This window comes from Eubalaena glacialis, chromosome 10, assembly GCF_028564815.1.
Source record: "Eubalaena glacialis isolate mEubGla1 chromosome 10, mEubGla1.1.hap2.+ XY, whole genome shotgun sequence".
Lineage (NCBI taxonomy): Eukaryota > Metazoa > Chordata > Mammalia > Artiodactyla > Balaenidae > Eubalaena > Eubalaena glacialis.
This window is the reverse complement of record NC_083725.1, coordinates 15839512-15855202: the sequence shown is the minus strand read 5'-3', so window position 1 is coordinate 15855202 and position 15691 is coordinate 15839512. Positions and strand designations below refer to the sequence as shown.

General features: G+C 46.3%; 1 protein-coding gene across 5 annotated transcripts in view; it reads right to left on the bottom strand.

The window, feature by feature from the left end:
* Positions 1–15691, bottom strand: part of SIK3 (SIK family kinase 3) — a 250357-nt gene that overhangs the window by 15640 nt on the left and 219026 nt on the right. For 2 of the 5 annotated variants that reach the window (XM_061203636.1, XM_061203638.1), the window contains exons 9-20: positions 15472–15615; positions 14962–15039; positions 14742–14851; positions 13225–13378; positions 12803–12958; positions 9509–9579; positions 7138–7281; positions 3200–3350; positions 2343–2468; positions 1991–2076; positions 1441–1550; positions 9–348 (exon numbers count right to left, since the gene is read on the bottom strand). In XM_061203636.1, the coding sequence (XP_061059619.1) occupies positions 9–348; positions 1441–1550; positions 1991–2076; positions 2343–2468; positions 3200–3350; positions 7138–7281; positions 9509–9579; positions 12803–12958; positions 13225–13378; positions 14742–14851; positions 14962–15039; positions 15472–15615 (1670 nt within the window). Of the gene's footprint in view, positions 1–8; positions 349–1440; positions 1551–1990; positions 2077–2342; positions 2469–2607; positions 2892–3199; positions 3351–7137; positions 7282–9508; positions 9580–12802; positions 12959–13224; positions 13379–14741; positions 14852–14961; positions 15040–15471; positions 15616–15691 lie in introns of those variants that run through there. The other 3 variants (XM_061203637.1, XM_061203639.1, XM_061203640.1) reach the window with 2 other exon arrangements.

The following is a 15691-nucleotide window of genomic DNA, read 5'->3' as shown; positions in this document are numbered from 1 at the left end:
CGGCTTACCTGTGGGCCTCCGCACTGTCGGCGCTCAGCTGCTTGGACAAGGGCCGGTGCCCATAGCTGAAGGCGGCCATCAGGTTGGTCCGGTGCTGCATCTGAACCTGACTGGCGCTGGGGCTGATGGAGACGCCCCGGCCAGCAGAGCCTGCAGCTGTCCCGGGCATGCTGCTGAGCATGTCAACAGGCTCCTGGACTTGGATGGTCACCTGCTGTGACTGGGGAGGCTGCTGTATGCCCAAGCAGGTTAGTGCCACATTGGGAGGAGGGGAACAGTTCTCAGGCTGCTGCTGGAAGACTGCACTGCGGGAGGGGAAGCCTTGAAACTGGGAGGGAGATGCAGCACCTGGAGAGAAAGGAACCTCAGAGTGACCAAATGCCCAGGTTACCAGCTGGCCGGAAGTCATGGGAGCCAGTGAGGACACTTAACCTGCATACCACCCAGAGCAGTGCTTCTCCAACTCCAGGGTGCCGAAGGCTCCTCTAGAGGACTCGAGAAGACACAGGCTCTCCTGGGCCCGACCCACAGAATGCTGATTCAGTAATTTGTCATTCCAGGAATTTGTCATTCCAATAAGTTGCCCGAAAGCTGGTCTGTAGATTATTCTTTGAGTAGCTCTGATCCAGGGCAGTGCTTCGCAAACTCTAATGCACAGACAAATGGCCCGGGGATCTTGCTAAGATGTAGATTCTGATTCAGCGGGTCTGCGATGAGACCTGAGATTCGACTCTTCCCGCCGATGTTGTTCATCGGGGACCCCACTTTGGGTAGGAAGGGCCTAGAGACCAATTCAAACTCTCCAGGGGATCTAGATTGGGTGGCGTTACTTAAGAGATCCTCAGTTTTTGGAATACTAAACGCTCAGAGTGCTGGTCTCTGAAGGCCCACACAGACTAGGGCACACTCATCTTCACCTTCACCTAAACACCCACAAGCGAGGAGCCACGTGCCCAGTGGATCACCAAACCCAGGCATGACAGGAGGGAAGGTTCCGGTAGTCGCCTTTCATTTGGTAGAGTTGGAGGGGGTTTTATGAAAAATATTATTAACGGTCAACCTTTACTGAGACCTATTTTGTTCCAGAGACTATTTCAAGTATTTAACTTGAATTAATATATATTAATATTGATATTAATAATTTAATATTAAATTATATATTATATATTAAATATTAAATAATATTAATAAATATATATATTTATTCGGTAAATAGTATTAGTATCCCTATTTCACCTTTGAGCAAGCTGAGGTGCCCAGAAGTTAAGTAACTTGCCTGAGGTCTCACAGCTAAGGAGCTGGTAGAAGAAGTCAAACCAAGGCAGACTCCCTTGAACACTACGTCACGCTGCCACCCGAATCGATGGCTTGAGGCACGCAAGGCGAGGCCTCACTTCTCCCTGCGGCACACCGCGGTTGGGCATAAACCTCTCCACTCACCGTGAGGCTGGATCATGGCGCCGCTCATGGGGGGAGGGCTGTTACTGGGTTGTCTGAAGAGGTGGTTGTTGGGGTGGCTGGGAGGAGGGCTTGAAGGCTGAATCCTTAACCTTAAAAACAACAGAACCAGATGAGCAAACGCACTTCCTGAGGTGGCAGTATGACCTTGCAGTTAGTTTCAGCCATTCGACACACAGGCGGACACTACTTTTTTGGTTTTGGTAAGACTCCAGGCTAGACAGACATGCACAGACCGCCCACCACAGTCTACTTAGAGCCATTCACATCTTATCTCCCCAGACTTCCCAAGGAGGCAGCGGTCACTGTGGGCCTCCGTCTGGCCTCCTCTATTACTGGCGTCAGGTTACTTTGTTCATGGGGCTAAGAAAATGAAGCGGCACAGGAAGTCAGGATTTTAGGGGCCCGCTAAAATTGACCCTGGCCTCCCTGCTTTTCAAGTGGGTTCTTCCAAGATGAACGTTAGGGTCAGTCAGCATCGCCCATGAGAGTCAGGCCAACAGCTTAGGCATGAAACAACATGCTTCATTACCTCTGGAGCTGGTGGGTGAGGAGGGCGGGCTGATTCTCACACGCAGCCTGAAGGGGTGGAGAAGGCTGAGGAGGACAGATAGAATCCTAAAACAAAGGTGGGAAAGGAGAAAAAATACTCGTGAGCTCGAAGATTAACAAGAGCCGTTCTCAGGAAGGGAAGAAGCTCTCTGTGGCTGAGATTCACGCTATTGTTGGTCATCGAAAGGTTTGATTACCTTTACTCAGCCATGGCAACCACGCACATAACTCAGCTCCTCTTTGCCCTGCGTGATCTCCTCTGAAACTCACGGGCCAATCCGCCTGAAAGCAAACTGCAAAGAAGCTGGAGAAAGCACAGCGGGAAGGCCCACCTGAATCTGCTGCTGGAGAATCTGATGGTGCTGCTCCTGCTGGTACAGCATGTGCTGCTGCTGCGTCTTCTCCAGGGCTCTCTCATCAATCTGCCCCCCGTACATCTTCTGCAGCTGCTCACACTCCTGAAGGGAAAGCAGTGAACACAGATGGGATGCAGCCAGGCCCGCGCCACGCAGGCGTGTCAGCAGATGCAGACCTGCCCCCAGGTCTCACGGGCGGAAGGAGCCACCAGGAGAACAGTGTCCTGGAGGAGCAACTAACCCATTTACGTAGCCATTGGTGTACGAAATTATTCATTCACGCTCTGTTCTGGCTGAACAAAGGGAAAACTCCAAGATGGCCTGCGTACAAGCAAAGGTTCCAGCGTGAAATCTGTGTACAAAGCACATGCCGCTCGAAGCTTGGTCGTCAGGAAGGCAGAAAGGAAGCCGGCCCTTTCGAAAGGCTGGGGGTGCACTTCCTTCCTCTGGGAGCGCCATTCCATACCAACCGGAGAGTATGCCAGGTGGTAAGAATGCAGAGCAGGCTCCAGCAAGACCCAGGGCCTATAAATCATGAGAGGAATGCCAGGGTTGCTTCGAAGGACATTCCCTGGGGCCTCCCACCGAAACACAAGCCCAGAAATTCCTCTCTAATGAACTACAGAGACAAGAGGAAAATTTAGTCCCTTCCTGCGGAAAGCTGGACATAACAAGAAGTAAGGAGAGTGTCAGGAAGCTATTTGCTTTGGAACCTCTAAAACTTCAGTGCTGCTGACATGAAGGGGGTAGGAAGTTTAACACCCGGGTCCTCCTGCAATAGTGGTCTCTGTCACCCATGCTTCTCCAGAGAGGCCTGCCATCTCTTCCATTACCTGCTGCAACTGTTTGATGCTGCTGTTGTTGCCCATTTTTTCCAGGTGAGCTTTGAAGGCCTGGATGCTTGCAGCCCCATCAGAGAACCGGCGCACAGGGGAGAAACGCTCCGTAGGGAGGTGCAGGGTGTTGGAGTCCTTGTAGGTAGAGCTGAATACATGGGAAGAGAAGGTTAGGGGCTAGGACTCAGGGGTTTTGACCAAATCACCTAGGGACACTGTTCCAGATGAACACAAAGCTGGCTGGCTGCACGTGCAGCCCTGCACATTACGCCACTTCCACGTCATCTCCAGAGGCCAGTCGTTTCCCTAGCCTGCTTCCCTTTAGAGGCCTCCAAGTGACCGTCTTCCATTTCCACTTACCTTGAGTTGGCTTAATATCCAAGCCCGGTAAGGTCCTGGGATCAAATACATCCAGTTCTTACAAATACACTGGGTCAGAGAGAAGAGCTTCACAGTATCCCTCAGGCCCAGCTGTATAGGAACTCTTGCTTTTATAATCATGTCTCTATCTAGTGTCTTTAGAAACCTAGAGCAAACCTACCCGTTCGACCCGAAGTTTTCCCTGAGCAGCATTCTCCGTACGATGGACCAGAGGGAAACTACAGTCAACTGTGGGGTCAAAGGTCTGGCCTGGAATTCACAGGTTTTGTGCTAGAAAACGGAGGGTGGAGGTTAAAGTGGGGAAAATGGGGACTTGTGATCCCCAGATGGAGACAGCCCATTCTTAAGGAATGTGGGCCTCAAGATCCTGCACGTACCTGGTCAACGCAAATAAGGTTACCTGCTGGGAAAGTTAACTTCTCAGAGCAGTGGCACCCTCCCAACCTGCTAACGAAAGAGGAATCATGTGGATTACCTTCAAAATGACCCACTGCTCAATCAGAACACAGCCAGTGTCTTACAGAAAGAAAGAACAAGCTATCAATGATAAGGAATGCCTAAGACAGCACCAGAGTTAGAAGCTAATACCTATACTTGTTACCTAATCAGAAAGAGATGTTTATGGGTTGAGGTAAGCAGATAAAAGACTGCCAAGGCAGCATTCCAGCAGCTGATGGAAAGGATCAGGATTTCATGTCGAGGGCAGAGATGACATCACACTGAGCTATGGGTGACATGATGTACCACCTTGCCAGTCACTCATTCTGGACTGAAGCAGAACCAAGGCTAAGGAAGAGGGTTAACAAGCGAGTTCAAACGCAGCAGACAGGGAGGGACTAGGCGGGTCTGGTGACTGTGCGGAGGGGTCAAGAGAGTTCTGGCAGCAGGTGAAAGCCCTTTACCCTCTCTTCTCTAACGATGGCTCCTGTTTCAGACTCTACCTGAAGCCGAACAGTAGGGAGCTAATGAAACGAACACGAACATGCATCTGGTTCAGTAACACAAAAGACAAATGATTTTGGCAGACGCACTCCAGAAACAGTGATCCTGAGAGCCGCTCTCAGGAGTATTTCCTCAATACTTCTTATTTCTGTCTCTACTTCAGGTGTTGGGAGTTAAAGCAAGCAAATACTATTTTCTCCTAAAATTTGATTCTTACACTTGCAATATATTCTGATAATGGACACATTTCTGATTCATTCAGAAAGTCATGTTCTTCAAGGAGTTAATATGGTCTGTCTGCACAAAACACATTCTCTCCCATCAGAGCAATACTCCCAGGTCCAGGTATTTCATGGCTTTTCCAGAAGATCAGGTTGTGAACAGACTGACACCCATGGCAGCCCAGCACAGTAGATTCAGTGGAACAGTTCTGACGCAGCTGCTCATTTTGGAAGCACTGATAGTATCAACTGTGTTTTATTTTTATTAGCAATCATGTTCAAACTCAGGACAGCCTCATATTAGGCTGATATTCCCACTACACTCTTCAAACAGGGACTTGGCACCCCACCTAGATAAAATCCATCTTGTGTCAGTTGTTTTTTGTTGTTGTTGTTGTTAATTACACTTAAACTTTTTTTAAATTTTAAATTACACACTTCCCGCATTGAAAAGGTCGGTCAGACCCCTCTTCTGTCTCCATGTTGGACTTTATCTATGATACCCCAGAAGAATAGATAATATGTGCTGTTCTTGAGTCATTTCCTCCAGCAAATGAAAGGAATTCAGTAATCTATTCAGGCTACCCATTTTCAGTGTTTTATAGCCTGGGAAAGTTTCTCTTTTCCCCTGAAGACTTACTTCAGTCTCTTGTGTTGCCATGTTTTTATAACCCCATCGAGACACGCTGAGGTTGCATAAATGCCCCACCGTACACAATCTGTCACTCATAAAGCATTCATTCCAATTCAAACTGGCTTGACCATAGGAAACCCTCTACCAGGAGTGTTCACACAAAAACAGACAGCAGACAGATTTCCAGCAGGCAAGGCCTTGACAATGACTAGGCAGGGTGGAAACCACACAAATGGAGCTGTGGGCCAATGTGGTCTTTCTTTAGTAACAGGTGTAAACAGGATATCAGGTCTGATAAAGGCAGACTATGGAGATGTGCTGATCTTCATGCTTCCCCCATAAGAACACATCCTGAGGAGCACCTGAATTAAACAACGATTAAACCCAAAGGCCTGAAACTAAACAACAGACCCTGACATAGGATGAAAAATTAAGTGTGGGGCTATAAAGGAGGGGAAGATAGAAACAGGGAGAAACAAAGTAATAAAGGGTCTATTAGGTAACAGTGTAGAGCTCAGTTATTGAGAAATCACAGAAAATGTTTGGAGTGGAAAATGCAGCTAATAATCACTCAAAGTACTCTCGATGTAGTATCGTAACAGCGTTAGGCCCTGAAGAGATTTTCCTTATAAAAATACTGTCTTTCTGTGCCATCAGAGTTTTATTTGAGAAATGTCATTTCTACTAATAAACCATTTTCACTACATTATTCATAGTCATTTATAAAAGCTTATCTTCCTCCTTTCTAAGTTCCAACGTGGCACTAATGATGTCTCAGTCTGCTCAGAGGTCACCTGTCTCTGCTGATTACCTCTGATGCCCAGTGGGTAACTAGACACAATAAAAGCACTGTGTCAAGATGGCCAGTGTGAGCCTGTTGCAAGATTGAATAACAACACATTTATAAACTTAATCTCCTTGGAATCTGCTTTCCAAGCTTCCCAAGTAAGACTGCTTTTCGCTGTCCTCCCAAAAAGATTGAAAGACAATAAGCTCTAGCAACTGGTGGTGGCTTTGAAAGTGTGGCCTTTGAGCTTGGGGACAGCTTCAGAGTTTACTAAAGGTTAAGATTTTCAGTCATCGAGGTGTTCCCAGAAGATAATCATCTCCTTAAGCCAGCAAAGTGTCATTCCCCTCTGTTCCGAGGCTTACTTGAACTCAATTTTGTGAAGTTTTCTTGGCAAGAAAGGTTACACTTGTTTTTATTTCTTTAAGACAATGAATTATAAATGTATCAGAGACCTACTAAAAGATTTTGCCATCAGAATATTGCAAGGATGACTTTTCAAGCATAACACTCAAGAGGATGCAGTATCTCTGCTCTACCACTCACAAAGGAATGTATCTTCCCCCATGTCTAAGCTCCTTGTTCAGCGGTCACGTGATAAGAAATGTTCATTCTTCTGATGGCGATGGGTTATTAAAGGTCAAGCCTACTGATGTGGCTACAAATCCTTCTATATTTCCAGTTGGCCTTCTGAGAGCTTCACCCACTTTCAGGTTTCAAGTTCAGTTTCATCTATAAGTCAACATCTAGAATCATGAGAATCACCTGCAGGCACTCAACGTGCCTACGAGGTAATGGGAAAGAAGCATCTCACATTGCCCTGGGCACTGCTTAGCTAAGGAGTTGAGAAGATGTAAGTTCAGGATGCTATTTAAAGCCACGATGCTAGTCACCATGTCTGTAAGACTAGCCAGAAGGGTGCCTGTCCAATGAGCCTCAAGGAGCTCCCACAGCTCACGTGGCTACTCACCGATGCTGATCAGGTACCAGGTGAGGGGGCCAGACCCGGGAACGGAAAGGCTGCTGTCCTAGCTGCCGCTGTAGGTCCGGTGGGATCTCAGCTGTAGGGTTGGTCATGGCCAGTGTATGTCTTTTGGACCTATTTGCCAAGTACCTGCAACAAGCAGGAGCACATTTCATAGTAAAAAAGACAGACAGGAATATTCCTCAGCAAGAAGCATTAGAAGTTAATCCAAAGCGCTCAGAATGAAACAGTGCCAGAGCTCAAAAAGGGCTCGATGGCCAACAGATCCCTGACTGGATGAAAGTGAAACATGTTCCAAAAGGCCAACAAAAGTTGGCTTACCACTGAAGTGGCTGAATTTGGGACCTAAGAGTAGCCATTAAGAGAAGAGAGAAAACAGATGTAGCTCACGAAGTGGATCAATTTCCCTTACTTCATTCCATTCAGGAAAAGAATTTATTTTCTACTTGTTAGTCTCATTCCTCTTTTCTCTCCAAATTTCCAAACTACAAGTCGGAGGAAATGAGCCCTAAGGATTGTTCCTAGAGATGAGCCAAGAGAGATATTCAGAAGGGCTTCGCATGTGTCTCTTGACGCCACTGGCCCCCAGGGCTGGAGACTGACCTCGCTGCAAGTCACAGAAAACAGATCTTTCCATGTGGGGCTAAGCGAGTTCCGACACCTCCCCTTCCCTCATGCCCCATGATTGTAACTCCATCATCAGAGAAGAAAAACTGATGTTGTCCCCAGGGAACCAACATTCTCTAAAGGATGAAGAAATGAAACCACATGAAATGTTTAGAATTGTTTTTTAGGGGGAAAAAAGGCAAGGCAAGAAAACAGAAGTTTCAAAAGCTGAAGAGTGGACAAGCTGATGACTTTTCTTCTGAAGACCTTTCAGATCCACCACTAATACCATTAATAAGGTATCAGTCCCCCTTGGTCTGACTGATGACTCCCTCCACCACTGCCGCTCTTATTGGGCATGAATAAAAGAAGCATTATTCCTTCCATTACATCAAAACTGATGGGCATTTTACCCTTTAAATGTTGGTCTAAGGAAGAAAGAAGGAGCTGAAGGAAGTAAAGTGCAAGACAAAGAAGATAAAATGAAATACTGCTGTCTAATTAAAGTAGGAAGGCAGTAAGTTTCCTAATTTCTCTTCATGACACCAGCAGCACCCATGTACAACTTTACACACCCTGTGATTGGCAAACTATAGAAACCACAGCATCAAGAGAAAAACAAAGTCAACACGATTCCTCTATCGGCTACGCTGTAGAAGGAGCTGGCCCACCAGCCAACACCCCTGTTCTTCACTGTTCTTTCCACATGGGACCAGACTCTTTTTGAACAGCAGCTCTCACACAAAGCTACTGGGGGTAGGGAAAGAATACTGGCCAGCAACCGTCTGGGTCTTAATAATAAAGTGGTCTTGTTTCATTCTTAACTACTTTGCCCATTCCAGCTAAAAACAGATAACAGACTAGAGAGTAATTAGCGGTATGCAAACTTGCCAGAGGGTAAGCCATTAGTGGTTTAATATCCATTTGATAAAAACACCCAAAGTTTCCCCAAGAGCCCATGAAAACCATTTTATTTCAACTTCCCTCAAGGGAAAAAACATATAATCTTGAAGAACACCTGTATTTCTGGGAAAATACATGCTGGATTCTGGTCAAACCCCCCTCCCCGGAAAATAAGAAAGTCAACTCTCACAAGGGGGCATGCATGGAGCTGAGGACCATGGCTAATGGAACTGAGGTCAAATGAACAGTACAGCATGCCTGACGGTCACTGCCGTTTTCTGTGAATTAGGCATCTCTGCAAACAATGGATATCTGCATCTGTCCCTGGCCCGAATCCCATATTCTTTTTTCAATATCTCTTTGTTGATACAAGGGGATGGAGGAAACACACAGCAAACAGTACAAGAGGTATTCATTCTCCTGGAAAGGAAGAGTCCATGCCAGCGGTCCATGGCCAGACTAGCTAGGATCACTGTCATCCCAAATCTCCAATTCCTTTTCAGTAACAGTTCTTGGCAGGTAGGAGCAGGCTTTGTGCCTTGTGAATACTATCAGAGTTGCAATATGAAGGCAGGGGGCAAGGAAGGAAGGAGGGAGGAGAGAAAAAGTTCTTATGGTTATTGCTGTCACTTAGGGGACTTCCAATGGTGCTTACAGAAATGAAATTTTCTGGGTAGTCTTCTGTTACTTCCATGTGGGGAGGAACATGCCATCTGGCTTGAGCAAAGAGACCACACAAATGTTGAAGCTGCACTGTACCACCTCCTTGGGCAGAGGTGACCTTTCGTTGGTTGCAGGGGGAGCCTGCCCAAGGACGTTCTGCAAGCACTGCCAGATGCCACATTACCTCTGCACAGCTTCCTGATCTGGCTCCCCATCCGAGCTCTCCTCGTCCACAGGGGTAACTGCTGGCACTGCCTGAAGAGAGACAGGAAGGAAAAGCTCAAGGTGGCGCTTCTTCTGCAGTAGCTCTTATTCTAGACACTGGGCTTGGGGCAGGCCTCTCTGTCACTTTTTTTTTTATCTGCAAAGCTTTTCTAGGTTCCCTGGGTTATACAGAACTTTCATATACCTTTCCATTGTTCCATTTTTTACCTCGCACGGTTGATTTTAATTTGAATTTCTTCCTCTGATTCATCTTCCTTCGTTCATTTATTCATCCAACAAATAGCTGAATGCCCACTATGTTCCAGGATAAAATGTGAATTAATAAAGTTCTTGCCCTTGTTTTACAGTCTAGTGGAGGATAGAGATAGGCAAACAGACAAGTACAAAACAGCAGGACCCAGTCATGGGCGCTTGGGAATTGAGGAAGGCATTCTGGAGGACGTGGCCCCAAACCTGAGACCTGAAGGATGAGCAGGAGTTAGCCCAGCAAAGAGGGGAAGGGGTCACAAGTGTCTGAGGTTTCTAGGCCAAGAGAAAAGAGAAGGCCTGCAGGTGTTTGAGGACCTGAAAATGTGGGAGAAGCTTGTTTACCTGGAATGTCTAGGAACTGACCTGTTGTTTCATATTAATGTTATTTCCAGACTTTAGATATCCTTTACTCCAGAAAAGCTTACTGGTTTTTTAAAAGCACACTTTAGTACATAACATAAAACTGTGTAATTACAGTTCAATGCTTTAAAATCGCTGTTACGCACCAAAACATGTAAGTGAGATGAGGACCGCCACAATGCATGCATTACTCTGACTCTTCCCATCTGCTTGCGGGCTGGAATGCTGTATGTCCTTGATAGCTACTCACAGCCTGTGGCTCACATAATCACCATGCCTCAAGCACCGGAGCAAACATCATACCGCAGTTATTACAAAAGAGCATTTTTTTTAATGGACAATAATTATAAAACAAAACAAACTTTTGGAATAGTTCCATTGTCTGTATGCTCCTAGGGTTTCCAGATCCCTTACTACAGTTCTACAAGGCTGGAGTGAACAGGGTTAGGCAGGAAGTGGCTACAGACGAGGCAGGAGAGGAACACTGGGGCCAGTTATAAATGGCCTTGAATACCACATTAAGAAGTTTATTTTGAGAAAAGGCAGTGGTGAATCACTAAAGATTTTAAGCAGGGACATGATGTTACAAGATTTATATTTTAGAAAGCTGGCTTGCTTTAGTTGCAGCATGAAAATGGCCGGTGATGAGGATTAGAAGACAAGCCGGAACAAGGAAGCCGGTTAGGAGGCCACTGTGCTAATCCAGGCAAAGGATGACAGTGGCTTGAGTTAGATAGAGAAAGGGCAGTGGAGATGGACAGAAGTAAGATACTTACTTCACAGGCACTGGGTAACTGATTTGACATGGGGAATAAGGGAGAGGGAAGAAGTAAAGATAATACCCACATTCCTAGCTTGTCTAACCAGGAGAGTGACGGTGCCGTTCACTGTTACCCAGCGGGAGAAACAGGTTTCACACAGTCAGGATAAGTTCATTTGAGGACACGGTGAATTAAAATGGTAAGTACTTGTTGAATAACCAACTAAATTCGTGCAGTCGGTAGTCATGTATACAGAAGTACAGAACTCAGAAGAGCATTCTGGGCTGGAGAATCACTCAGTAACTGAAATTACAGAAGTGGACAAGATCACTCAGAGAGAGCATGGAAAATGAGATGGAAACAGGGCCTCAGATAGAACTCTGGGTTTCACCTACTTCAAGGAAAAAGAAGAAAGGGAACCTGAAAAGGAGAGGCAGGTGGAAAACAAAAAGCAAGGAGAACGGGGTAAAAGAAGACAATATTTCAAGGAGAAAAATGGTCAGCAGTGACTAATACAGTTGGGAGGTCCAAAGAGATAAAGATTAAAAATGTCCAGTGGACTTACCAACAAAAGCTTGTTCGTGACCTTGGCAAAAACAGTTACAGTGGACAGAGTAAGTCACTGCACCTCCCATAAAGCTGTTCCTGATCCTTCATAACCTACATTGAACTTGCCCTTCTCTGAGTGCCTCTGCCACCTACAAGTCCATGGTCTTCACTCTGGTACTTAACCACATAGGGCCTTTTACTGTTATTCCAATACTTCACATAGGTGGATCTTATTGTCCCATATTATAAGCTCAGTGAGGCCAGGAACCGTGAATATAAATTCTTTCCTTTTCCCGACAGCAGTGTTACTGAAAGTGTGGCCCGTGGACCCATGCCGGTCCACAGACTGTTTCGTTACCAATCCAAAATAAGGTAGGTAAAGAAATAGAGAGTAAGATTTACAAACCTTTACAGCAACTTAACGGAGTGATTTTTTTCTGTTGAATCAAATAAAATTTAGCCTTGCAGTTCATATATTTAAAAAGTTTTACTTCTCTAATAATTCACTTTCATTTTATTTTACAAAGGTATTTATCCCTGATGGATGGACTGAAGGTCTGAGGAAAAAAAGGTCCTCAACTAGAGATACATAAAGAAGCACTGCCCTAAAGCACCCAGTAAGGGCTATGGATATAATTAGCACCCAATCTTAAGGTAGTATGAGACTAAATGAATGAATAAATGAAGGAAGGAATGAATGAATGAATTTACCTATGACAGAAAAATAATCAGAAATAAACAGAACCCAGCGGAAGAAAAGAATCTTTGAATGTGACCATCATATAAAAAAAAAATTGGGATTGAGAGATACCAACTGTCAGGTTTGAGCTTGTGAAAGCCAAATAATCAAGTGATTCAGGTTGTACCAAAAGTGTGAGGTACTGTTAATCAAAGGAGGAAGGGTTGGTGAGAATGTAATTTTGGAAACCAGTCTAAAAAGCAATTAAGTCCAGAGAAAACTGTTAGCTGCCGCTGCCCTCTGGCAGGGAAACGTTATCTGCAGGAAGGCCATGCCTGAGGCTAATGCTCCCCGCCCACCCGCCCTTGAAGCGCAGGCTGCAGCCGCCCTTTATGCAAGTATCTATAAGTAGCCCCCCCGAGGATGAGGCCTCCAGAAGCAGGCTGCAGTGTGGAAATTATTTGGTTAAGTGAAGAAGTTAACCAAAAATTAACTCTGGAAAATTCTACCAGCCTGAAGAAAATGGGAATGACACTGAGCATCATACATTGAGGGAAAGGAGAAATTCAGACATTTAGGTTGGAGACTCTGGGTTCTACAACCTCTTTATCAAAGGCCTCTGAGAAAGCAAGTTGGGCTTCGTGCTGCAACTCACTGGTGTCATGGTGACAAGAGGGGAGGGTCCCCGTGGGCGCTTTAGCAGCTGCTGGGCATGCAGTTGGATGTTGGCGCCTCCATCTGATGCCCTCCGGCCAAGGGGGCCCATTCCATTCAGCAGCTGCAGGGTGGGCGGCTGTAACAGGGACTGCTCCTGTCAGTAGAGTGGGAAGGGACAGATTGGTGAGGCGGGGGGAAAGGAGGAGAGAAATCAGCGGCACTCTAATCTACTGAAACTAAGGGATCCTACGATGGTGACGCAGACTAGAGAAATCTTCCCTCTCACCCGAGCTGCTTTGCAAGAGAAATCATCCTTCCCTATAAGGACACCCTTAAATCCTGGGGACAGTCCCTTCAAGTCTCTCAAAGGAAGCTCTGATGTGCATCCTTGGGGGCAAGCCCTCTCCCGTTTCCGGGTACCTTGTACTCCAGCTGCCCAGCTGGCTGCAGATTTTGCATGGGCAACAGGTTGTGCATGAAGTTCATGTTAGGGGCCACCTGCAGGAATGGAGCCTGCGGGTTGACTCCAGGAAAGCCAGGCAGCAGCTTCTGCAGATCTTCCATAACCTCCGTGCTGATGGGAAACAGGATGACAGAGAAGTTCGGTTACAATTCTCACTCACAACCTATATCCCCAAACTGATGAAACTGCTAAGTTCGGCACAATTTATTTTGTTTTATTTTTCTACTTTCCTCCTAAATTTGTATTTCCCTCTACGATCCCAGAGCGAGTAGAAGCGTGTGGAGACTAGCGTGTGGAACCTGGCGCTCTGCCACGTTACTATCTGGGGCTGGGGATCGCCATTCTTCGCGGACCACTCATGTAAAACCAACAGCTCTGAGCCAAGAGGAAACGTTGGCCCCAGTCCAGTTCAGGTTTCCAAGGCCTGGAGGTGAATGGCAAGTTTCTGGAGGACACAGGCCATCCACTAAAACAATGGCTGCCCGAAGTAGCAACTGATTCACCAGGGAAAGAATGCAATCGGTGCCGTCAGTGCTGATGGGCAGATAAGCGTGGATCTGTCGAGCTCCAATGGTGGGGTTTATCGCACACTTTAAAATAAGAGCTCTTTCCACTAACAGCCGACACGGGACTCCACCCCTTTGCAGCTGACGCAGTCTCTGGAGCCAGAATGTTCCCCTATTGCCTGTTTGATCATAGGCTGAGAATGAGAAACGCGAAGCAAGCAAACCAGCAGGCAGGGGAGGCTTTTTTGGAAATTGAGAACTGAGAGAAAAAAGAACCCTAGCTTTGCCCCTAGCTGAGCTCTCAAGAGAGCCCCGGCCACACCCTTTTCTTCCCTCCTCAGTACAAGAAATAGCCAGAGAACAGGGGTGGCTATTTCAGTGGTGAGAATCTCCAAGTGCAGAACAAAATCGGGAGAGCTGGTCTTCAGTCCACTTCCCCAGCGTGAGGGCAGCAGGGAACACACTGAAGGACTGTTTTGGGGAAACACTTGGGGAAATGGGTACTTATTTGGCGTGTTTTTGGATTTTTGTTTACTTAATTTTTAACATATACAAATTATATCATACTATTTGTCCTCACTTCTTAGATGAGTCTTGCATTAGAATATATGGCAAACAACATCTCTAAAGGCTGTCAAACTCGGATGAATTTTCAGGGGTACCTTTACGTGGCTTAGATCAGAAGACCTTAATCTTTGTGGGAAAAGACATGCTATGCTCTTCACCAAAGTACTGTGATTACCTGGCACGATGGTGGCTTTCAGCCCACTATCCACGAGGGACAGCGCTGTGATTTTTAGTCAAATCCAGTCTCATCTACCAGGGACCCTGAACTGGTTAAAAACATGTCTTGGCCACTGGATTAGATCTCATCTGGGAGATACGGTGAAGTAGGGAAAATGTGCCATGGTAGGAACTCAAAGTCAGTGGGAATTCTCTGCCCGGGTGTTAATCGGACAGATACTCACCGTGGGTCGGCCACGCCCACTGTGTGCCTCCTCATCGACAAATAGCGGACCAGCGCTTCAGGGGAAGGCTCTTCACCCTCGTCACTGTCCAAGTTCACCGTCCCATCCGGCTGAGGAGGAGAGAAACACAATCAAATTAGAAATAAGAAGTAAGGAAAGGCAGCAAGACTATGGGCAAGAAAGTAGTTTCAGCTGACAGCTATCAGAGGTTGCTACTTGCCTCCACGATTTGATTCTCTGGGTTGATGAGCTGCACCTGGGGAACGCTGATGTTCACAGTGGTACCAGCCTGCTCCGCCTGGAAAGCAGTACGCACATATACACACATTCCTTCGGTACCGGAGGGAAATAATGATAGGCTTGCAAAGCATTCTTGATTGCTAAACTCTATGTTTCTACCTCTGAGTCTTTGGTTCCTCTGCCCTTAGAAGCTACCAGGAAGCATTCTTTAGAGAGGACAGTCTCTCTCAATGATTTGCTGTTTCTTTAAAAAAAAAAAAAAATTCAACTATTGTTGTCCCTCCCAAGTACTGGGATACTCTTCCATCCTCTCTGTCAAAGAAAGGTTCAGTTCTTTGCTTGACCTCTGACAAAGCAAGAGATGACAGCCGGGAGGGGACAGAGGTATGGAAGAATAGGAACTCTCGAGACCTAGAGTTAGTGAGCAATGGCTAACCAACCCCCCTCCATCTTACTTGTCCCGAATCTGGTCACTGGAGTTATTGCCCACCTGAATGTTGACTGGTGCTTGAAAGGTCATGGCTCGGGGCATGGTAGGAGGTACTCCGACACGCAGAGTTTTATGTCTCTTATGCCGATCACACAGCAGGCTGTAGATTGCACTATAGTGATCATAGGCATCTGATCTTAATGACTACCAAGAGAAAAGGGGAAAGAGCAAAAAACCTGGGTGATATGGCATGTCAATGACCAAAACCCTTTTAATAGTA